We start from the raw sequence: 25,063 nt of genomic DNA, 5'->3' as shown, positions 1-25,063 counted from the left end.
ATATATATATATGTGTAAATTGAGAACAGGCTTGGAGGTAGCTTCTCTCACCTTAAAGGGTTAGTTCACCTTCTCACAAGATAGATGGTAGGACCTAAACTGGTAGGTTTTCGTACTAGTGCTTATAAAAAAAATCTAATCAGAACATTCAATAATGCCATCAAGGACTTTAAGAATGCCCTTCAAAATGTCATTTGATTTCAGCATTCTGTTTTGGAAATAAATGGAGTTTCCAGACCCACCTTTATATTAGAATTTGATTTGTTCAAGAAAAAAATTCCATTCTGGCCCTTCGATGTTCTTCATCACTTGAATCTGACCCCATTAATTGTTATGAACATTTCAAAAACAATTTTTTTTCTGAACTAAATTCTAATCGTTTATACCCAGCTTCAGCTGCTTAGATTACAACCTCCTGCTGCCCATGCCAGCTGGTATCAGTATTCGGTATCGGTACTCATATTCGATACTGAAAAAGCGGTATCGGTGCATTCCTAGTTATTAGGATGTGGGATAGAACTTATGGAAATTCGATACAGAAATATATATTTATTTTTAGTATTTGACCATAGATACTGTTTAAGTTAATGTCAATCTGCCTATAAACAAATAAGCATTTTGTGTAAAAGGCAAAGTGACGTTCTCCTGCGTGGCTTCTTCTGGCTGCCAATCAGATTCGGTTCTAGTGCCCATGAGAGACATGTTCACAATCAGTCTACTTGACTATCTGATCTCTAAGTGAATATTGAGATGTGATTAGTTGCCCTGGGTAAATACAAAGTTGCATGATGTTTGTACATAACCCGCACTGCGTGTGTCGTTCTTGGGATACAATAATTTGTTCTGTTGGTAGGAGTGTCAAGATAAAAGGTGACATGACAAATCACTTTCCAGTACGCAAAGGTAACACGGAGCGAGCATGTAAAGGCAGGGTTCAGGAATGTTAATGACCACGATATTGCTTTTGAACGTGTTTATGTTAACATTTGCGGCCAATTACATATTAGCAGACTCTGTTTTGTTTGTCTGGGTGTATCCAAATCTGGACGGTCTATAAATAGCTCTTCCCTTTATGATCATTTCTCCACTCCATTATTGTCCATGTGTTTATGACATGTTGTATATGCCGAGCATCTGTTTTTAGACAGTTATTTCTCAGTAACTGAAAAGTGTTAGGCAGTCTTTTTTGTTATCTCTCTGTTAGTCCTTGTCCTTACAAGTAGAGTTAACAAGCATTGTGCTGCATTCTTTAGCACAGGCAAAATGCTCAGACATGAGAAAGATAATTTCTTATAGGGAATGTATGTACTTTTCTGTGTTTCTGAGTATACATGAATAAGAGATCAGCTTAAAGGCAGAACTCCTTAACTTTTGCAGAGGGGCTACCCCCGCACTACAAGGGTTAAGTGCGCATTTTGGTCTAGGAAGGAAGATAACAAAGATATACTCACCTGATCCTCAGAGACAGCAGGCTGTGACAGCACTCCCTCCAGCCTGTCTCCTTGTTATACACAGTGTATTGGACGTGATGATTCACAGACCTAAGACCACTGGAGCGGAGGGGGAAAGAGGCTGTAGGGAGCGGTCTAAGAGCAAGCCGGCTCAGGGGATCACATATAACTTTGTTTTTTTCCTTCCTAGACCAAAACGAGCACCTAACCCTTGCAGTGCGGGGGTATCCCCAGTGTAAGGATTAAGAAAAAAGGCACTGCACCTTACTGTTTGTTTTAATGGCCAAACGTTTAGTTTAAATCAGCGAAATAAATTTCAGGTACATCGTTGTGCGATAATGAGCTATGGTGTGTGTTCATGTTACATACACAGTGCGTTCAATCGCATGTTAAAAACATTTTTTTTTTTGTTATTTCAGATTAATATTCAGTTCATCTTCTTTACAAAGCAGCCACAGCCTGGGTAGAAGAGGCTGTCCCCTGTCAGAATGTTGCAGAGAAGGACCCTTGCTGTCTGTGCGGAAGCAGTGGTCTCTCTGCAGAGGTCTGACACACCCCCTACTGAGTCAGAGCTTTCCAATAAGCAAATCTCATGCTCCCTGTGATTGGAGAGCTCTAGCTAACTCAGCAGGGGGTGTGTCAAATCTTTGCAGAAAGACTACTAAAAAACCTGGCTTCCTCACTCTCTTTGGGAGTGGCACATCATGGTATGGAAACCAGCAGGAGGACCTTGTAAATGGACTAGAGGGCAATTGCAAATGATGTTTCAGTTGGGAATGGTCTAGGCCTTTTAAAGGGCCCATTCGCCAAGCAGAAGGGAAGCAAAAAATGCCTTTGAACTACATTCTATCTGCCACAGTCATGTGGTATAGGGCATGAGCTACAGCATATTTACCAAAAAAATTGTTTTTAAAGCCCCCTTGCATGGTTGCCATAGGATAAAAATTCTTCCTTGAATTGATAGTCAAGTTGAGGAAGACGGCCTCCTTGCATCTATTGGTGGTCAGTAGGAGGAAGAATGCTCCCTTGTATTGGTGGTTAGTAGGAGGAAGAATGCCCCTTAACATTGGGGGTCAGTAGAAGGGAGAATCACTCTTTATGTTGGGGTCAGTAGGAGGAAGAATGCCCCATTACATTGTCAGTAGAAGGAAGAATACCCCTTTACTTTGGTGGCCAGTTGGGGGAAGAATGTCCCCTTGCATTGGTGGTAGTAGGAGGAATGAGTTTTCACCAGTGACATTATATACACACTAACACAGATGAAACACACACACAGTCTAACACACCACCCCCATGCCCGCACACTCACATACCTAAGCTTCCACATGTTTTGTTACAGTAGCTTTCTCAGCTTTCATCCTACTGGCCTTCCTAAGCTCTCAGAGGTCTACAGTGGCATCTCCCCATAGCAGCTGCACCTACTACTGCTTGCAGTGTTTGTGCTGCTGCCTCGAGGGAAGATGATTCTGTCCCCTACACAGCTTGTAGGCTGATGGTGGGAGGTGGCAATAGATCAGGGCAGGCAGCAAGAGGAAAAACACCTCTCCTGGTCCTGACCAGACCTTCCTCAGCCCCGGGCCCCATAGCAGCATAGTGGGTTGCTATGGTGGTAGTTTCCACCAATGCCCGATTGGAAGATTAGTCCTTCCCTCCTGTTTAGGTAACATTTTTTAGAATTCCTACCACTTTTTTTTCCCCAGTGACTATGATAACTCAAGACAGATAGAGGGATGAATCACCCCAGTGAGAGACCATATTAAAACCTATACAAAGGTCTTAACCCTTTCTCACTCTATCCTGAACTTTAGATAGGGTTTTGGATTTATTAGTGGTGATATAATTAGCTTGTTGAGCTTTGAGGATTCATTATTTTAAGGAAGAATGCTTGGCAGAGTAAAGGACACAGAGGTTATTTTTAGAAGGGTGCTCTACTTCACCTGTAGCTTTTTCTCTGCACCCAGAGTAATACCGTTTCATGTTGTTAGTCACCCGATCTGGGAGTCCCCTCCAAGTGTTAGTATGTTTTCTTCATGGTGGTGGTCAGGCAGCTCAAACAAGTCAATATGGCTTTATTGTTCATTCTTGATCAATTTAGAATTGAAAAAAAAAAACCTTCTACTATTCCCACACGTCAGCTGTAAATAAGTATTTCCAGTCACAAAAGAACGGTTTTATTTAGAACTTTTAGTAATAAGCAATAGGGAAAGATAGCGTCAAGCCTGAGGAAAATAGTGAGAAACAGTTCTTGGCTTGCAGTTACTTTTATAACTTCTAACAGCTATTTGCATAATAACTTATGCTCGGAAATTGCCGCTTTTGGAATTACATTTTTAAAGTGTTGTAAACACTAGAATATCTTTGGAATGTATAGAGAATATATGCAAAATATTGACTTTTCAAGTATTTCTATTTGGTTGTTAAAGCTGAACTCCAGGTATAAATTATGCATAATTACATTGGTCTATCCATACCTGATTGGCCATACAAGGCATTCTCTGATCATGACATCATAGCCCCTCATACATTCAGACACCAATCAGAACACCTTGTATTCATTGATAAAGGTACTAGACATTCTCTGAATATTGAGCGGGTGACCCCCCCTTTGCTTTCAGAGCAGATGAGAAACCGCTCAGCACAGTACACTACCAGGACCCGAACCCAGAAGGTTGCTGTCAACGCTGTAGTCGCTCTGGCTACCACAATGCTTTAGAGAATCCCTGTGGGACGATCAGTCTTGGCATGTGCATACTTACATTGGGCCAAGCTAGACCATTGCAATTGTGCATAATTGTGTAGACATGGAGTTCCCCTTTTAAACAATAGAGGAAGATAGCATCAGGAATCTGTTAACGCTGACCTTTACACATATCTTTAAAAATAACAACACACACACCTTCAGAAATGTTTGGTTATGGCAATCTACAAACACATACCTCTAGATAATTGCCGGCTTTGTATCCTTTGCATAGCTTATTTATCTTTTCTACCCCAGTCTTCTGACAGTGGCCCTGTTTACTAAGGGCAGTTTACTAGCTCTGCTTTTACTTCCTCGATTTCTGGCACATGTGACTAGACATGTGACCTTGCACATTATCTCAGGGGAGGAAAATGCCTTTCCCTGAGATCTCATACAGATGAGATTTCTCAGCATTGCTCTGCTGATGACAAGGCAATCCCAGTGTGCATTGCTTTGGCAAGTGACTTGCACTTTCAAAGCAGGAAGTAAATGCTCTGCAAGTGTAAGTATTTCACAATCACAGCATTTTACACCTGACATGTCTGTTATTATTATTAATCATCATACATAGAGGGATGCATTGGTAGAATTTGATTTTTTAGTGCAAAGGTCCACTTTAAAACAAATGTTATCCGATTTTATGTGACTGTCATAAGTATCTAAATTTGTCTTGATGCCAGCCTGCTGTTATACCATGTAAAGTAGCACTTGGTCTGGAAAGGAAAAAACACTCTGAGCCCATCAAGGATCTAGCAGTGGTGTCACAAGGGGGGTGCGTCCCGCACCTGGGTGGCACTATTGGAGGGTCATTTTGGTGTAACCACCTCTGAAAAGTCGGGCACTCATTCATGGACCGAGAGCCCGACAGTTTCAGGAGAGAGGAGGGAACCCGTCGGCATACGTTATCACACCGGGTGAACATCCCCTCCTCTCTCTGCCAGAGTCCATCACCAAGATGGCCGCCGGCAGGTATCAATAAGATGGCAGTGCATGCACATTAACGTGCATGCGCATGGTGACGTCATCCGCATGCACGATTATGTCACGACGGGTTGTCACCCGGTATCCGCTCCAGGTGACACCTGGCCTCAGGATGCCCCTGGGTTCTAGTACTTCTAGTGAACATGTTTGCATATTCTTCCACCTTCCCGATAAGACCAATATTTTGGTCTATCCTTCTAATACATTACCATGAAGAATATATGATATTTAGCTGCCCTCTAAAGTCACGCCTGCCTTTAGTGGATGGGTACTGCTTCCAGTTATACTATACTACTAGTTATTCCAGGGACTTCAAGTTATACTATTGTCATTCCACCATAAGCAAGAATCCTCTAATTAATGGTGTAAATATGTTATTTTCCTGGTACCCTTAAAATCCTTTTTGATAACTAAAAAAGAAAAAACATGTTCAAGTGTCTGTTTCCTCTTATCTTGTTCCACGTGTTTGTACTGACGCACTATACGAATTTCTAGAGAGAGAGAGAGCGCTGTAAATCATGGACCAGATGCTTTTTATGCCATCTTTCCTTAACAAGACAATTCTCAGCATTTGTAACTTATTCCTATTTTGTATTGATATATAACCCGTTTCTGAGCAATATGGTTGCCTTCTGAACACTTGAGGGGCATTTTCATATCTGGTATTCTTTAGGGCATCACATGTCTTCAGACATGGAAAATTTCATAACTCAGGCTGATGATAACCCAACATGACCTTCAAAGAATAACCAGGAGCAGGTTATATACATCTTCAAAGTCAAAATGCTTGTCTGTTTGTATGTACAATCGCTATTTATAACTCAGAGGCCTTGGAAAGTACAGCCTTTACTGGAAAAGCAAGCGTATGGTAGCTAAACGTAGCATAACTTCCTGTTATGGGGTGACAACTGTCTGCCAAGTGTGCTGCTGCATTGTCACCCAATCAGATGCTCCCCTGGTGGTGTCTACAAGGGGCCACGCTGACCCACATTGTGCAAGCATGATCCACCATTGTATGATACACAGGGGGGAATTTATAAAAACTGGAGCAGACAAAAACTGGAGCAGATGTGCATGGCAACCAATCAGCTTCTCTCTTTCATTTTCAAATCTTAACTGAACAGACTGAAGAGAGAAGCTGATTGGTTGCCATGCACATCTGCTCCAGTTTTTGTCTGCTGCAGTTTTTATAAATTCCCCTCACAGTGCTTGAGCACACTTAATCCAAAGTTTAGATCTACTTTACTATGTAATGCTTTTTTTTATTTTTTTGGTCCTAAGAAATGATTTCCTCTTGTGAAAAATCTTAAACAATGCTTTTGTTCCACAGGGCTCTAAAGGTTATCCTGGACCACCAGGCCCACCGGGAGAGAAGGTAGGCTTTATTTTTGTCCTCTATGATTTGCTCAGGTATAGTTTTGAGAATATTAACTATATTTCTATATGTTTCATTATTTGTTAAGAAACGTCAAGCAGATGACGCAAGATTTGGGTATGCAAATTAGGCTTTTGAAGCAAACGTTCACCAAAATGAAGTTTCACATAAACACCAGTTAAACATGTTCATTTTATATTTAAACTAACCCTTAGGTGCCTTAGGACACCTTAGCTGCCGAATGGGTCCAGTTATCACCCTGGCATTAATCTTGCTGTACTAGCTACCTTTGAGGGCAACCATAATGTTGATGCCGCCCACGATTAAATTGAGTTTGACACCCCTGCTCTAAAGTTACCAGTATCTGTATCCTCTAAGGCTCCAAATCTTTGATGAACCTTAAACCAAACCATGCACAAATCTTCCTACCAATGCTTTGTCCAACAATGAAGTGACTTCTGTGATACTTTACATGCTGACCGGAACCCCCAGCCCTGCTTCGATGAGACCTAGTAGGTCTGGTAGGCGAAAGCAGTACTGCCTTCACAAGGAAGGTAAGTATGGGCACATGGGTTTTCTAACAAGGGAACCTTTGGGTCTTTTAACAAGGGAACATGCCACTTTCGCCTCCGATTTGTAGCTTACACAATATTAGGATGCAGAACTCCGATGAAGCAACAGTATGGGGGAAGAGTCCAGAGAAGGTAAGTATGGGCACGTGGGTTTTCTAACAGGAGAACCTTTGGGTCTTTTAACAAGGGAACATGCCACTTTCAAATTCAATGTGTAGTTTACACAATGCTAGGAAGCAGAACACCGATGAACAAACAGTACAGCAAAGGAGTACAGGGAAGGTAACTATGAGTATATGGGTCTTCTAACGGAAAACCTGTCATGTTGCCCGTAACAGGCAAAGTGACAGAGTCTCTTTGATGGTCTGGAAAAACATTTTTTTCTAAAGTCTTTTATGTTGTTGGAGAGGGTAATTTGCTTATAGCTGAATTGCAATAGTTATAATAGCATAAAACGTCTTTTTTTTTGTTTTGTTTTAACTTAGAATTCCACTTTAAGCTTCATTATTTCTGGCAGAAATTGCCTCTTTTTACATGAGAAATAAAATCTGTCTGGACTAGGGTGGGTGTCTCCATACCCCTAACAATATTCTTTCCTGAAAATCATATCCGATGCTTCACTATTCCAAGTTTTTTTTTTAGTGTTAATTATCACTGAACATCAATATATGTTTTGTTTTTATTAAAATTGCTTTTAGCAACGTCTTCCAGTATGTGCTATAACAAGTCGAGGTGTGTTTAAATTAGTATCAAGGCAGACGTTAATAAAATGATTTGGCAAGCAGCTGTTCATAGCCTGGAGTGGTCTGTCTCATTTCTGTGTTGATAAAATAAATTAGCACCAAGGTGCTTGTTAATATTCTGGGTTACAAATCTGACCAGCAGTCCTATGGGAAGATATGAATCATAAGACCTGCCATACTGTCTATTAAAGATGACCTATGGTCCCATGGGTGTCCCCAACATATAGCCAAAATTTCAAAAGACTTATGAGTAAAAACCTAACATTGAGTATAATAAATATTAAGGCCAACTCCAGCCTCAGTGATTTATTAACCAGTTAATCCCACTTGTCGCTCTGATTACTAAAAATATGTATTTTGTTCCATACCTAACTTAGTCTTTGCACTTATCAGTTTAAATAGTCCCATTCTTTCCCATGTCTCTGCCTTCTTTTTGGGTTGAATGATGTCCAACCACTGCCTAGTTCTTCTGGATGTTAGGAACCCACCACCTGTAGTCCTCTGAAATACGTAAGGTACATCACCAAGCTCTTGGCTGAATCTGCTCAAAATTTAGCAAAAAGACACCCCTTGCTAGGCCCACAGGTTGGGTGTGCACTCCCAGAGCTTTGCTGTAGTCTAAGAACAGCACACCCAAGTCATCACAATATCAGGTATGTGTACTGCTTAACTTGTCACACCGACCTGAGCTACGAGAGAGAGACTGTAAGGGGTAGTCAGATCATGTGACCTCTACTTTATTTTAGGCTACCGGAAAAACCTACGATTTTAGGCTACCGGAAAAAAATACAAACTATTATTTGTAATTGGAATGATGTAAAGGGAACCCTGTGGGACCTGGATATACTCTTATATGAGATATGAGTTAGGCTAAAAAAAAAAACTCCCAGCACTTCCTGGTTACAGGCAGCTTGGGTAACTCACTGCCTTCCAGATGTATGCTGGGAGATTTGTGTCCTTGTGCTAATCCAGATTTGTGTCCTTGTGCTTAGCCCACTTTCTTACATTTACAGGAAACAATGTTTAATGGCTAAACACTTTAAATCAAGTTTATTTTAATGAGTGCACTGATGGGTACATTGCACTGCGGTATTTATTACATATAAATGATTTTAAAGTGATTGATGTTTCCACCTAAACTTAGTGTCAAAGGTCCTTCTGGAGATTTAGGTCAGCAGGACTTATCAAGTGTATGCATAATTTCCTTGACTATTGTATGTGAGTAGGGCTTCAAATGGCTGTTGGGTTGGGTGATTTACCCATAAAATAACAGAGCTAGCTGTTGATTTAATATTGAGCTTCAGTCCAGAAATTTACTCCCATTACTTGTTTCTGCCACTAGATGTCCTCAGTCTGATGGCCAGCATTATTCAACCTACGCCCTCAGACTGTGACTGGACACTGAAAGGAGAAGCAGCACAGTGATGATCTAATTTCTTTGTCACTGCTGTCTCCTCAGGCCCCATTCACACTGAGCGACACTCACCTCGAGCAGATTTCTGCGCGGCGCGATATGCACGGTATCACGGCGGAAATTGCAGGATTTAACGCTCAGTGTGAATGGGCACTCAGATCAGCAAGCTTCTTGTCAGCACATGAACTAATTGTCACCATGTGCTGCTTCTTCTCACACTCCAGCCCTGCTGCACAGGGACTACAACAGGCTGATACTAGGTCAAACTCAGGTACTTACACTGCTTGCACATAAAAAAAAGACATTTTATAATTTATTAAAGGAGTTCTAAAGACACAGCATATCCTCTCCTGTTATAATATCAGCATTGTAATAGGAATACATGCTAGAGTTGTTTTTGATAATGCAATCAAAGCTTATTGAAAAAAAAATCCCTTTTTTTGAAGCAAGTGCTGCCTTCCATCTGCCCATCATTTTTACCAGCTTCTTGGATTCCCAGTGTGCTTTGTGTCTCTTTCCCTGCTGCTTGGTGTGATGTAATCTCAATTTCTCAAGACTACATATCCCATCATGCATTGCTTCTAGCAAGTAACAATGATGTAAAATTTTTCAGATGTTGAGTTGTATTTCACATTGCAGGCTTAATTAATCTGGTGACACAATGAAGTGCATATTCACAGGGCTGAGTAAAATTGTTTCAGTGCATAGAGGAAGTCCATCCTATGGGCATCTTCAAAGTTTACAAACTTCTAGATGGCTATGGTTATTAGTAGGGATGCACCGATACTAGTATCGGTATTGGTACCGATAGCGAGTATTTGGGCGAGTACTCGTACTGGCCCAAATGCTCCGATACTTACCACTGATACCGGAACTTCCGGTCAGAGGGAGATCCCCCTCTGATTGGCAGTGCTGAGGGAGCATGGAGCCGGCTTCCTTTCCAATCAGGAAGCCAGGCGGTGGGCTATGACTCGCCTCCTGGCTTCCTGATTGGCTAGGAAGCCGGCTTCACGTGTGGCTAAGCAGCCTAGCTTCCTAACCAATCTTTCGCTAGAACACCGGCTTCACAGGCAATCAGGAAGCCGGTGAGACGGGTCATGATCAGCCGCCCAACTTCCTGATAATCGGGGCACAATGCATCAGATCAGAGAGCTGTATTCATTTGTCTCATTTATAGCTGCCTCAAGTCCAATTTTAAAGGGACTCTTTTCTTTGTAAATGCAGGGTAAAGCTATAGGGTTACTTTGCACCCCCTTTGTAGCAGCATGTATTGTGCAAGGGGGATTGCAAAATGGAATTGGGCTTTAAGTTACTTGAGGAGCAAATGCAGTCCCTTTTAAGTGAACCTTTCCTATATCCATACTAGGCAAAGTAACACATTTGCTTTCTAGCAGCCACAATAACCACCCTGTATTTACCTTCCCCAGTTCCCCCGGTCCACCCAGCACATAATGTTTGTTGTACCTCCTATAGAGAGAACCTGTAACTTTCCCTATTATGAGTACATCTCTGGTCCTGTTTAAGTGCAAAAGGTTGATTGAGCTTGTTAACTTGAACACACAAAGTGCTGGTATACACACTGGGAACGATTCACAAACCATTAGAATAAGCTGGAAAAGTATATTATTATTCTTGAAAACATCATTCAGTGAGCGGTTGCTTGCATCACTTACATTACCCAAACCCCTTAACATATTTGCTGATTTTGCATCATTTCTGCCGTTCTGCCAGTTAACATTGCGTGTTTACATTAGGCTCCTGTATTTGTGTGCGTCTCCCAGTAAACATGGCAGCACTTAATAGAAAAATACAGCCGTCCCTATTGCCTGCACATTTCACCGGAGATCCTGTGTAACAGTAGCTTGTCGCTTTGGTGTTTCATTTTCCATTTACATGTCTGCTGTTCACTTATTAAATCAACCACATTAGCTGTGGCTTGGCAGGGTTCTTTGGAAGTCAAAGAGATGCCAAGTCTAACAGAACATTATACACAGCACCATGCTGCCAGATTTATAACGTTACATATGTTTCCTCCCTGGTGTTCATGTATGAGAGGGAAGATTTATCATACCTAAATGTTGTTGAAAGTAATGTCAACTGGGCATTGCTGGGAAGCAGTCCTGTAAAAAGCACCCTGGGCATGTGAAGAACACCGGGCCTTAGCAAAATGTGCTAAAATCTGCAGTGTTCTAATGTTTAAAGGAAAACTATACTATCAAAACACATTCTCACTTTTATTGTACAATATATCCATTGATGGCGATCAAATATAGCAACCTCATCATTTCTGACTATTTCTTTTTCCTGCCAGTATTGCTTTATTTGCATTGTGCTTGTCTGTGTCCGCATTATAACTGCAGACAATGAAGGAGATCAGGCTTCACTCACTCAATGATGATTTATATGTTGCAATGTAACTAGTAGAAATGACAAACTTTTAATAGCAGGCACTTCCCTATGTGAGTTTAGCTACAGTGTAAAAAGCCTTTCTGAAGACCAGGAATTAGATCAAGGAAGGCATCAGTGACACCCCCTCCGTAGATTTGCATTCTGCTTTCTACAACTAGCTGCCTGAAATCACATGCAACTGGGGGGTGGCCAGGACTGAGCTAAACCTAGCTGCCTGCTCGTACATAGGTTAATGCTTCTAGCAGTTTGTGCTATCCAGTCATTACATCAGTGCATTGCATCATAAAAATAATCATTAAATGGTCCTGGAAGTTAAGTCACTGAATCAAACTGGCATGCACATCAGATTCCTTAATTGTCCTTACTCCTTCTCTTCCGTTACAGTGCAGATGCTGACAGGCTACATGCAAACTGTGCAATGCTGACACTGAGCAGGCCTATGATGAGGGCTCTAAAAGCACAGAGAAAGAAAGGGCAGAGATTAAAGGTTTTATGTGCAAAATTGCTCAGTATTCCTGGGTAGTTTATGAACTAATATAGTGCAAAAGTACACTAATATGGTGCAAAATAGGAGGGGAAAAAAAAGATTGGCTACATGTCAATGAGAAATGTTTAATTTATGCTTTTCCTTATTGTTATATATTTAAAGATGACATATGCTTAGTTATTTTTAGCATTGCTTCTCTCCTGAGGTTTATGTGACTTGTAGACTATGCTTGTCTGGCAGTTACGATCAGATTAAGGGCTTGTTCACACCAGCAGCTGCGGTAAACCACACGTGCGTGTGCACAGATAGTGACAATGCGCTCAATAGAGGCGCATTGCACTGTTTCTTAATTTTTTTTGCTAGAACAAGTGACATTTCATTAAGTTTTATCTGCACACTGCTGTGCAATGTGGTTGTACCGCGTCTCACTGCAGTGCGCTTAAAAAAGTACTGAATGCTTTACTCTTTTTAAGAGCACACCTCCACAATGCAGGGGTGTGAACTGTGCCTGCTCGTGACAAGGCAAATTGCCTTGTCTTGTGTTCAGACTGTGCTGGAAAAAAATTGCCAGCACAGCCTGAACGCATATGGTGTGAACAGGCCCTGAGGGAGTTTCCGCAGCCATCTTGTCTGTTGACAGCAGATCATCATCGCTGCATACTTGATCCTTGTGCACGCGGACAGTTTTTTTTGTTCTGCTTTGAATTGATTGTTTCCTTTTTCTATGAAGATAAGTCAGATATCATTAAGTGGATAGAGACCTAGCACAGACAGATTTCATAATTCACTAGTTACAGCCAATTCATGTCCAAGTTTTTACCCTGACACTAAACTGCGCCTATTGTTGGATAAAATCACAGCATACAATGGCCTGTCTAAGGTCTTATTCACACATATTGCTCTGTACAGCTTGAAGGGCCCGTTGTTGTGCCAAGTAGGGTTGCCACCTTTTCTTCAAGTAAAACCCGAACACTGAATTTTGTTTTTTGTGTGGATAAAATAGTGGAAAGATCGAGGGGCAGCCAGGAGAAAGAACAAGAAGAAACAGCCAGGGGAGGGGGCAAGGAGACCGTCTATAGAGGAGTACAAATTCCAGCAATACATTATACAGCAATACAAAATAATATGAAGTTACGTACCCTGAGGTCTCCAGGTGGCCTGTGCGGGCTCTCAGATGGGCTGTGCGGCTCTCAGGTGGGCTAGCCACGTACTCAGGTGGGCTGGGTGCACTTTCAGGTGGGCTGCCTGGGCTCTGGTGTCTCACCAGGGGTCCGCAGGCGGGCAACACAGTGTTGGGGAGACGGAGGATGAGGAGGAGAAGGCAATGACAGCTGCCAAGCTCCCCTGCAAGCGTGGTCTAGTGTTAACGGCATCTGCCTGAAACCGGATCTTCCTCTGAGCTGCGGGCACCTTTAACAGGTGAAAGCTGCCCACAGCTCAGAAGAACATTCAGGTTGCAGGCAGATGCGGCTTCCCAAGATCGCGCTTGGTGTGATCTTGGCAGCGACATCTGTCAGACAATTTAAAGCACCGGTGTTGGCATTGAGTGTCTTGTGTCTGGGTGTCCTCTGGCTGTACACCCAAACACTAGACTCCAAAACTGGACTGTCCGAGTGAAAAACCTGATGGGTGTCAACTCTAGTGCCAGGAGCTCTGGGAAGGAGCGTGCGGGAAGCTCATGTAAGTATGGAGACCCAGGAGCTGTGTGGTCTGAGGTTTGACAGCCATGCACAGACAATGTAGGGACCTGCATCCATCATATTTGCGTCCAAGTACACTGTGTGCAACTATCAAAACTCAGAGCTGCAGCGTAAGGGCGCACAGCTCCTGTGCCTCCATAGACTCACATAGGCTACCCACATGCTTCTTCCTGCAGCTCCAGGCACATCAAAAACCATCCCTTCACACTGTTTGGGACATCATACCCATGGGAATGATCTCTGCAGGCTCTCAGATGGGCTGTGCGGGCTCTCAGGTGGGCTGCAATTTTTGAATGCACAAACACAGTTCTGTGCTTGTGGAACAGTGTATCCAATTAGTCAGTTGTCATAACAGGTTTCACCTGCAAGCTGTAAGTGACCTAGATTTTGGAAGAAGGTGCCCGCTGCAAGTAGAGAAGGAGGACAGTCAATTAATTAAAGGCTTGTGTCAATAGGTTTTGGGCTACCAGTTTGAGACATTTCTAAGAGCATTAAGAATGTATTGATGGATGCAGTTGACCTCCTTCCGACCTGCTTCAAGCAGCTTTTGCAACATTGCATTGCCAAAGATTTGTAAGGGAACGCAAAACCTTTTTAAAGTGAACAAAAGGCCTTTGACACAGGCCTCAAAGTAGAACTAAAGCCGAAGCATGTTTTAAGTTTTAGATAAAGTAAGGGAGCGTTATAAACCGTGTCAACTTTTTTTTTAAAATCCATTTCCCATGGGGAGTTTTCTTTTACTTCCTGTCCCATACCCAAAACAGGAAATGAGAGGATGAATCATGGAGGCTCAGTATCACATGTGTGCTTTAACTAGGATGGCCTTCATTCAAATGCGACCTGCCTAGGAACACCCACCCCCCCAGACTGACATCCACCCATCAAGGTATTTGGATAAGGGTGCCCACACACCTTACGATAATCGTACGATAATCGTGGGAAATCCCGCGATCGTGCGATTATCGTAAGGTGTGTGGAAGCCGTGCGACCTGTACTACTGTAAGGTCGCACGACTTTAAACTTACGAACATGTTCAAAAACCCGCCGAGCATCGTACGATGTTCGGCGGGTGCGTAGCATGTTCGTAAGATAAAAGCCGGACGGGCCGGTGTGCGCAAGCACACACTGCCCGTTCGGCATTGCGGTCATCGGAAGCCCGCCCCTCAGCATAACTCCTTGTTCATTGCTTGCATCAGGGTTGAGGGCTCTTTAGAGGAGTACTGAGGAGGGGTGCTGTGATGTTTTCAGGAAGCTATGTACAACACCCTGCGGCCCTTTCCACCAGCCATGATCTGCCTGTGTTGCACAGAGATCCAGTGATGGATCGTAAAAACGTTTGATATTTATGGAAGTGTTTTTATTATTTGTCTACACCAGAGCTATAAAACAAAGTATATTTATTGTTGCTCCCTATCTTTAATTTTGTTTTTTGTTTTTTTTTCAGGGACTTCCTGGCATAGATGGCCATGCAGGGGCACCGGGTTACCCTGGCAGGCAGGTGCAGTAACTGTGCTTAACTGTTATTGGCTGACAAGTGATCAACGGGCCACACAGAGTGTGCAAAGAAACGTTCCCACAGTCCAATCTACACTCTGCCAAATGAGATCATTTGTTCTGGCCATAAAGGGGATAAGATAACCTTCTAGGTCAGGGGTAGGTGAACTCTGGCCCTCCAGCTGTGGTGCAGCTACAAATCTGATTAGGCACTACAAGACTCTGACAGCCACAGGCAGGGGTGTCCCCATAATGAGGCAGCCGGCCTTCTCCTGGACACCGCAGGCAGTGAAAAAGGTAGGGATGGCCCTGGCCACAGGCATGACTTCCAGAGGTGGATGCATGATAGGATTTATAGTTTCACCATTGTTGGAGGGCCAGAGTTTGCCTGCCACTGTCCTAGTGTATGAATAATACGGTAACAAAAAACATTATTTCTAACCGGTCAGGGTTCATGTTCCCTATCAACTCCGAAACTCAGAAATCACATTTGGAAACTAATTGGTTGCTAGGAAGGTGTTCTCATTCATCTGATCCTCGGCCAGCACTCATTTGTGAGATTTTAGCGTTTTTGTGACGCGCGGGTAATGCAAACGCTATATGTGAATGGAGGCTAAGATTTTATTGCAGCAACATGTGTGACTGAGGTGTTGGATTCAGTTTATTAATGGGTCATGATTGGAGATGGTCAAAAAAAGTTAAATAGGTCACAATGACTTTGGTGAGGCTCCTCGTAAACACAAGCAAAGTACCCCTGTAGGCCTCATTCACACAACGTAGAGTGCGGCCGTACAGATCCGTGCAGTGTGTGCGGCCGTATTCAGCCATTCCTGGGAAGGACAGGTGCTGCGTTTGATTGTACGCAGCCCCTGTCCTTCTCTATGGGAGGATACGGCCGTACGCCATCATACGCTCATCCAAACTGCACATCCGTGCGGGTGTCTGTGCTCGGACGCAGACAGGATCCATCCATCCATTTGCAGCTTAGGTGAGCGTACGGCCGCGCCCTCCCATAGAGAAGAACAGGCTGCTGCGTACAATCACACGCAGCACCTGTCCTTCCCGGGAACGGCCCAATAGGGCCATGCACGCTGCACGGATCGATTGGTCTTACTGGTGCTACTACTATAGTAATAGCCACAAACGAGCGGAATCCGTGCAGACATAAAGATTTTAGCTTTTTCGCGCCATGCAGTCTTCGGCACGGAAAACTGTGCACGAAAGCGCAAACGCTATATGTGAATGGAGACTAAGGCCAATAACTCGACCCTGCTACAAATAAAGCATCACTTTTGGATGGACTGACCCTTTTAATTTAGAAAACAGAAGAGGCCGGTTGTCAGCCTTATGTGAACTCCCTGAAAGTAGCTCCATTCAGTTCTCTCTCTGTGTGCTTTGGTTATCTGGAATTAATTTTTCCTCTGAATCTGATATTGCGTGAACCTGTCTGGCGTTAATTTGATGATTAGCAGATTCATCGTTGGCTCTCTTCAGTTGCATTTGTTTTTCTCTCGGGGGATATGGGACCTCAGTTCTCCTCCTGTGAGATGAAGAATGCGATCCAGGAGGTTTGAATAAGGTTCTCCTATTTACAACTGCTAGAAGCCCAAAAACATAAAATGGTTTGCAATAAAAAAGTAAATGCTGGTGTTTATACCTGTACGGCACCTTTAATCAAATGTATGTGTGTTATATGTTTACTGTAAATTGTTTGCTCAAAAATAAAAAATAAAGAATTTAAAAAAAAAAAGTAAATGCTTAAAGTGTAACTAGACCAAAATGTTTATCATTAGCTTTGGATAGAGTGGGGAAGAGTTAGATCTCCTTTCAGGTTTTATTGCTGAATAAAAGAAAGGTGCTGGGTGCTGGATCTCTCGCCCTACTGGGCCCCTCCAACAGCTCTGCTCCCTGCACAGGCTATGTACAGCACAGCGATGATAACACTGCTACTTTTACAAAATAACAACTGGGCTTATAAAGCCATTTGTTGTACACAAAGTGGATTGATATCCTTTGTACATATTGCAATGTTCTGGCATAGGGATCCACCTATGTCTGCAGCAAACATTTGTTGTGATCTCCTCCTTATCTATATAAATAGAAGACTTTCTGTCCAACATCAATGCACTAAACCGGTCACGTGTGCGAGCATAATGAAAAAAAAAGACAGACAAAAAAAGGAAAAGGAAATAGATGCTAACAGACGCAGAACAGCTTAAGAGTCCGAAACAATGTTTTTTTTAGATAGTTTTTGTGCCTGGAGTTCAGCTTAATCTTAGCCGTTGTCAGTGTAAATGACTGCATTGCTTATTTTTAAACAGAAGTATACAGAGGAAGCAGTGATGTTACCCATTGCAAATGTTTATTTTCCTTCTGTAACTTATTCCAGAAGCGTGGAATTTGGTTGTTGCAGTCAGCATTTTTTGTCTTTCAATACAATTAGCTGAGTATTTAAAGAAAATGATTGTATTTTAACTGTCTTCAGATTCACATAAACAAGATCCGTTTAATGTAAATTATTATGTAGCTATATCAATATATGAGGCCAGACATATTTGCTCTTTATATTTTGCATTGATTGCACTTTACTGCTCTTTTTTCCAGGCAGGCCTGTGGGTCTGTACAGGCTAACTGAACAATGGTTTCATATGACTAATTGTATCTCAGTCATTATTTAGCAGACTTGTTGACTATACCAAATGATATACAGTCAACAAGTCTGCTAAATGACGGCTGAGATACAATTAGTCACATGAAACCATTGTTCAGTTAGCCTGTACAGACCCACAGACCTGCCTGGAAAAAAATTACTGCTAGAGGTAGAATTTATAGATCTATATACAGTCACCGGCCACTTTATTGGGTACACCTTGCTGGTACCGGGTTGGACCTCCCTTTTGCCTTCAGAACTGCCTTAAAAGAGAACTATGGGGTCAGTGTTTTTCCCCATAGTTCTCTTCAGGGTCACGTGAGGACATATACTAGCGTCCTCCCATGACCCAAAGCTCAGTATATCGCAAGCTACAGCTAGCGGTATACTGAGACCGCCGCACCCGGGACAGATGCCGACATTACTGTCGAGATCCACCCAGCTGCGTGAATGAAGGGTGGTTCTGCCTATCTAGAGGCAGGGCCAGCTGTGCCAGCCCCCTCCCCATTCTGGTCCTCCAGTCAGCGTTGGAAGATCTGAGCAGGAAGGGGGGAAATCCCTGCAGGGAGCCGTGAGTGACAGTCACGGCTCTCTGCAGGAAAATGATAGAGAAGTGAGCCAGCGACGGTATGCGTTTTCTCACTTCCCGATCTATAGAGCCGGCCTGTGACAGTTTCATTGTCACACGTCGGCTTGAACTATGAGGATGAGTGATTTTCACTCACCTCATAGTTCTCCTTTAATTCTTCATGGCATAGATTCATCAAGGTGTTGGAAACATTCCTCAGAGAATTTGGTCCATGTTGACATGATAACATCACCCAGTTGCTGCAGATTTGTCGGCTGCACATCCATGATGCGAATCTCCCGTTCCACCACATCCCAAAGGTGCTCTATTGGATTGAGATCTGGTGACTGTGGAGGCCATTAGAGTACAGTAAACTCATTGTCATGTTCAAGAAACCAGTTTGAGATTATGTAACCTTTGTGACATAGTGCATTATCCTGCTGGAAGTAGCCATTAGAAGATGGGTACACTGTAGTCAGAAAGGGATGAACATGGTCAGAAACAATACTCAGGTAGGCTGTGGCGTTTAAACAATGCTCACACACTCTAATATTTGTGTTGTTCCGCTTTTAGCTTTGAATACGGCACGCACTCGCTGTGGCTTTGTTTCTATAAGCTTATGCAATGTCACAACATTTATTTCTGTCCAGAGCTGCATTAATTTCTCACCAAGATCTTGTAATGATGATGGGAGAGTCGGATCACTGCGTAAAGTCTTCTCCAGCACATCCCAAACATTCTCAATGGGGTTAAGGTCTGCACTCTGTGGTGGCCAATCCATGTGTGAAAATGATGTCTCGTGCTCCCTGAACCACTCTTTCACAATTTGAGCACAGTGAATCCTGGCATTGTCATCTTGGAATATGCCCAATGAGCCATCCATTGATGGAAAAACCTGGTCATTCAGTATATTCAGGCAGGCAGCTAATTTTTTGGGGGACATAACATTGCTGAACCTAGACCTGACCAACTAAAGCAACCCCAGATCATAACACTGCCCAAAATCCAGGTGGTGACTTTTGGCCAGGCCAATTTTTGTTCCATTGAAGCCTCTATCAGATTCTTCAGCATGCAACAATTCTGGGGGTGTTAGATTCCTGTGTCCCCTAGTGCTCGTTAGTTCCTTCTGCTGACACCTACATCACTACTGTGACCTGATTGATATAGGGGTCGGAGAATAGAACCACAAAGGATGGAGGGGGGCAAAGACAGCTTCTGGGAGCTGCCATGTCGGACATGATATCAACAGCCCCTAGCAGACTAAAGCTCCATTCACATATATTATTTGCATTTCCCACACGGTTTTCCGTGCAGAAGACTGCGTGGGATGAAAACGCAAATGTTTTTTATCTGCACGGATTTGCAGCTATTATATAGCCACGAACGTGCAGAATCTGCCATAATATCGCGCTTGTACTATTTTGCGGGCCGAACGGTTTCGTACTGCGCGGCCACCGCAAAAGCCTGAACAATGCACATTAAAGTGCATTGTTGTTTATGTTTAGAAGGGCTCCGCACGTATTTGGCCGGCTGAATACGTACAGACAACTGTTCCTGTGTGAATGGAGTATTCACCTTCTCTTCTCCCTTGGCAGATACAAGGTATGTAGGGATGTAAGGGCAGGGGCAGAACCCTAAGAGAACTATGGGGAAAAGCCCTGACACCATAGTTCTCCTTTAAATTTGAAGCCAAAGACACATTGTAAGTCAATTACACATAATTTATGGAAGGGAAAAACACTGCAAGTAAGCATTTAAAAAACATGTTTTTTTCTGTGCTTTCACCTGTAGTTTTTTAAGTTGGTGTGACAGGGTCTCTTTAAATAGACCAGAACTGCAATGTGTGAGAGATTTTTAGCAGAGTGCAGCACTTATCACACTTTGCACCATCAGCATGCAGTGAACTTCTGTCATGACACGTCTACTTTAAGATGCATTAAAAATATTGCATTTCTGGTGCATTGACTCTGTCCAAAAATGCACTTTTAATGCTGTGTTATGTATGCCTGGCGGACCTATTGCAGGGGTAGGCAAACTCCGGACCTCCAGCTTTGATGAAACTAAGCATCCCATCATTCATTTGTCTCTGGTTGTCATGCTCGTGGCGGTCAGAGTCTTGCAGTGCCTAATGGGGTTTGTAGTTGCACCACAGCTGGAGGGCAACAGTTTGCCTACCCCTGACCTAATGGGACTAGAGGAAATAATGTTGTCCACAGCAGCCAATTAGTTTCCAGCTGTCATTTTTTTGTTTTTAACTAATACTCAATTTGTTGCTTGGAGCAATGCAACTTTCTTATCAAACAATCTCTGCATGTTTTCTAATTAGAGGCGCTGAATGGGTTAACGATACTGCATTCTTCCTAATGAAATAATTACAATTAAGCGAAAGGACATTCTTGGCGCTCGGCGTTAACTCTTATTAATTTGTTACATGTGAGATACCTAACTACTCCACATTAGATAAACCAAAGCAGCATGCCTTTCTCTTCAGTCATAGTTACATAGTATTTGAGGTTGAATAAAGACATTAGTCCATCAAGTCCAACCTATTAGGATCTCATTCTAGGAGTACCTGTACCCCTGTATATTACGGTCCCTTAAGAAATCGTCCAAAAGTTTCTTGAACAATTCCACATTATTTGCTGAAATCACCACCTGTGGCAGTGAGTTCCAGACCCTAACTGATCTTACTGTGAAGAACCCCCTTCGCCCCTTGTGCTGGAATTTTTTTTCCACCAATTTTAGGTGATGGCCTCTAGTTTTTGTAACGGAGTTAATTTTAAACAGTTTATCGCTAATGTTGCTACCACCATTAAACATTTTGTACATGGAAATCATATCCCCCCTTAATCTCCTCACCTCTAATGTGAACATGTTTAAATTTAGTAGCCTCGTCTCGTAGCTCTGGTCCTCCATACCCCTAATTAGTTTGGTTGCCCTTCGCTGGACTTTTTCCAACTCAAGGACATCTTTTCTTAGTACTGGTGACCAGAACTGGACCGCGTACTCCAGATGAGGTCGAACCAATGATCTATAAAGTGGCAAAATTATAGACTTGTCCCTGCAATACATCCCCTTTTTAATACAGGACAAGACCCTGCTAGCTTTGTTTACAGCAGCCTGGCACTGCAAACTACCTTTCAGTTTGTGGTCTACAATGACCCCCAAATCCTTCTCCATTTCTGACTTCCCCAGCGGCATACCCATAATTGTATAACCCATTTGTTTATTTTTAATTCCAAAGTGCATTACTTTGCATTTATCGACATTAAACCTCATCTGCCACATTAATGCCCACTCACTCACAACTCACAACTCAGTCAACTCACAAATAACGATGACGCTGTTTGCGGGTTAGCGGTGAAGAAATTCATTACTAGAGGCAAAACACAAAAACTCCACGCATTGTATGCAGGAGACGATAACAGAGGCGTCTCAATGGGGAACTAACATCTCTCTCTCTTTATCACAGGGCTTAGCTGGACCAGAAGGAATCCCAGGCCCTAAAGGGGTTAGAGTAAGTCACTGCATTTTTGGCTTGTGATGTGTAGAGCTGTAATGATGTGATGAATGTACAACAAAGTGTGACTGATCGCAGCTCCTGATTGGTGACTGGCTCCCAAGCGTCAGCGATCTTTCCCCACAACACGCAATTTACATAAAGGCAAACATTATTAAAGAGGTGCGCAGGCTTGCAAGACAAAGCGATCACGTTTATATTTCCCAATGAATGAAGTACATAAAAAACGTGAAGAAAGCAGTGACATTTCCTGCCTCAAGCATTTTGTGTAACCGAGGCTGTCAGCGTTGAAGGAAGATTTGGCAAGTTGGGTGAGAATTGCTGCAAGAGAATTTGTACATTCACCTGACCGCTTTAAGTGTACCTGTCACTGTGGAGGCTCCTGTTGTGCTGAATCAGCAGGGGTATAAACTTCTGAAATATATCTTCCAGAAAAAAAGTCCCTGAAGTATAAAGATGAGGGAACAGAGACAGCAGAGACCGCACTAAGTGCCGCAGTGTTGGGGTTATAAAATACATTTTCAACAGAGATAAGAATGTGCATTCACATCTTTGTGGTCACCAACCGGTTCTCACACTATTCTATGTCTCTATGCAGATCTATATGCTGGTCGCTGTCTACGCCATGGGGTGACCCTTGGATTGGGTTGAGTGGTGGTGTCGGACACTCTTTATATATGGGGATGTCTGTGTTAAATGAAAAAAAATCACTGTATTGTCAGGTGGAGTGTGGCCGTGGCATTCCTGTTCTCTGGTTGTGGGTTGAAGATATGCTCTAAGGGGGTTGTAATATATCACAAAAGACTTTATGAATTCATTGATGGATCGTTTTGTGGTGTCTAAGGCAGGACCTGCTTTTTAGCACACTAGCAGCATTAACAAGAAATTGGGACACACCATGCCTGATGAAGTGGCCTCAGATGCTGCCAAACACGTTGAAGTTGTCCATATGTATTAAAAAAGTATTTTATTGTATATTACAACCATCTCTGAGCAGATCTCCAACCCAGAAACAGAAAATAGGAGCATCTCCTTATCATCTAGTCTTGAATTGTATTGTGATTGTAATGTCTTCCTTATATTGTAAAGCGCTGCGCAAACTGTTGGCGCTATATAAATCCTGTATAATAATAATAATCTCAGCCAAACTCTGCCTAACCAATACACATGCAGATAAGACCTTCCTTCTTTGATTCGAGGCAAGGATCAAAATGGAAAAGTGTAATCACCTCCTCTACTCCTAAGCAACCCAATCCTAACCTGAGTGTTACAGTGGTCAGTTGGATCATTTGCTTTGGATATTTATGGCAGGTAATCTCTCATAGCCTTTCACACAACCCTCTCTGGGTTAGGAGCCAGGCACTGGAGTGAATGGTTTATCAGACTGCTTTTTGCCAATCTACAAATATAAAACAGTCAAAACCTGAACTTGCCCATGGCACTTGGTAAATTATGGTGTGTCCTAAGACACAGAAACCTCTGCACATACCCCATGGCTAATCATACTCAATGGAAAAAAATATGATCCCTCATTTTTTCCCCCCATATGATCACTTGTTGTTCTCCTGACTTCAGGGTTGTTCGCTCAGTGCATTAACAGGCATAGGCAGCTGAAACAGAATAGGATAAGTGGGAGAGGGGGTCTAATTTCATTATGTTGCAGCTGAGCAGGCTTAAATTAAGAACTAAAAGACCTCTTCTCCCATTATCCAATATAAGCATTCTGTTCTGTGCTTGAGTCAAGATGATGTATTTCGGAGGGTGAGGAGTGGGTGGACACGGACACAACATGACTCCCATTGGCTGCCAATTAATTTAATACAGGGTGTCTAGTTTAGGAGAACAGCTAGCCTGCCTATTAAACCCACCACCTTCCTTCATTTTGGACACCGACAACTTGATAATATATTATATTTAGAAATCTTTGCCATTGGATCCCATAGGAAAGTTTTTTTGGACTAGATCAGATTTTTCTAATGTCTGTGCTCCAAACTAGCTATGGCTACTCACGTATTACAAGCCCAAAACCCATTACTGTGCTGGGTAATCTTTCACGGAATGAGTAAATCCTAGATTACTTTTATTAAACATTGCACCTTGCCGCATTTACTGTACAACTAATCTATCAATTTGAGGGATTACTTAGCCGCACATCAGAAACGGAAACTCAAGCAAGTTGTGGCAAATCTAAATTGTGCGTGTGCAAACACAACAATCAAAAGCAGACAGAGGGAGTGATGTCAGAGGGATTATTGTGAATCCAGAAGCTTAGTAACATATTTGTCAAGGGGAAGTTTTACTACAAGTGACGAATAACCTCTCATTTTGGTCTCTGGGCCTGGCAGCTCTGAAACCACAGCAGACATCGCCGGGCAAAAAGATTCTGTTTCCAACAAGTGTCTTGTAAGAATGATACACATGAACAGCCCCGCTCAGCCAGCAGATGTGACTTTAAATACCTCCAGGTCATATTCATGCATGACTTGTATATTCCATTCTATATTTTCCACTAGAGTTTGACAAGATCCTCCTCTCTTAAAAGAATCAGAGTTGTTTTAGTGTCTGAGATAGTTGACTGTTCTGTGTTTGTATGTTTAAACTTGTAATAAAAGAAACCCTCTCTATTTATTTTAAGGGCTTTATAGGAATACCTGGGGTGCCAGGACCTCCCGGACCTGAAGGAGAACGAGTAGGTCTATTTTTCTTATTTCAAAACTAGAAGAACTTACAAAATCTGTCACCAATGGGATGTCAGAATGTGCTGTCTATAGAGTCTTGGGGCCGATATACATATTTGCTTTTTGGTGCAACTAAAGTAAATGGAGAGTTTGGTATCGATGTTGTCAGTAGAACATTTCTCAGCAAATTATGTTACATACAGTGAGTTTTTGTAATGAAACGGTGCAGTTTCCAGATTGTGTACCACAAAACGCGAACAATACCACATTTCCCCCCCCCC

The 25,063-nt window shown here is 42.6% G+C and overlaps 1 protein-coding gene across 1 annotated transcript in view; it reads left to right on the top strand.

Moving 5' to 3' along the window:
• Positions 1–25,063, top strand: part of LOC108784256 (collagen alpha-1(XXIV) chain-like) — a gene marked incomplete at its 3' end in the record, with an annotated part of 73,391 nt that overhangs the window by 37,682 nt on the left and 10,646 nt on the right. Inside the window, exons 8-11 of the mRNA XM_018553012.1 lie at positions 6,503–6,547; positions 15,317–15,370; positions 22,057–22,101; positions 24,740–24,793. Coding sequence (XP_018408514.1) covers positions 6,503–6,547; positions 15,317–15,370; positions 22,057–22,101; positions 24,740–24,793 — 198 coding nt within the window. The remainder of the gene's footprint in view (positions 1–6,502; positions 6,548–15,316; positions 15,371–22,056; positions 22,102–24,739; positions 24,794–25,063) is intronic.

The sequence above is a fragment of the Nanorana parkeri genome, unplaced genomic scaffold, assembly GCF_000935625.1.
Source record: "Nanorana parkeri isolate BGI_ZX_2015 unplaced genomic scaffold, ASM93562v1 scaffold106, whole genome shotgun sequence".
Taxonomy (NCBI): domain Eukaryota; kingdom Metazoa; phylum Chordata; class Amphibia; order Anura; family Dicroglossidae; genus Nanorana; species Nanorana parkeri.
Note: the sequence above shows the minus strand (reverse complement) of the source record. Positions and strands in the feature narration are given on the sequence as shown.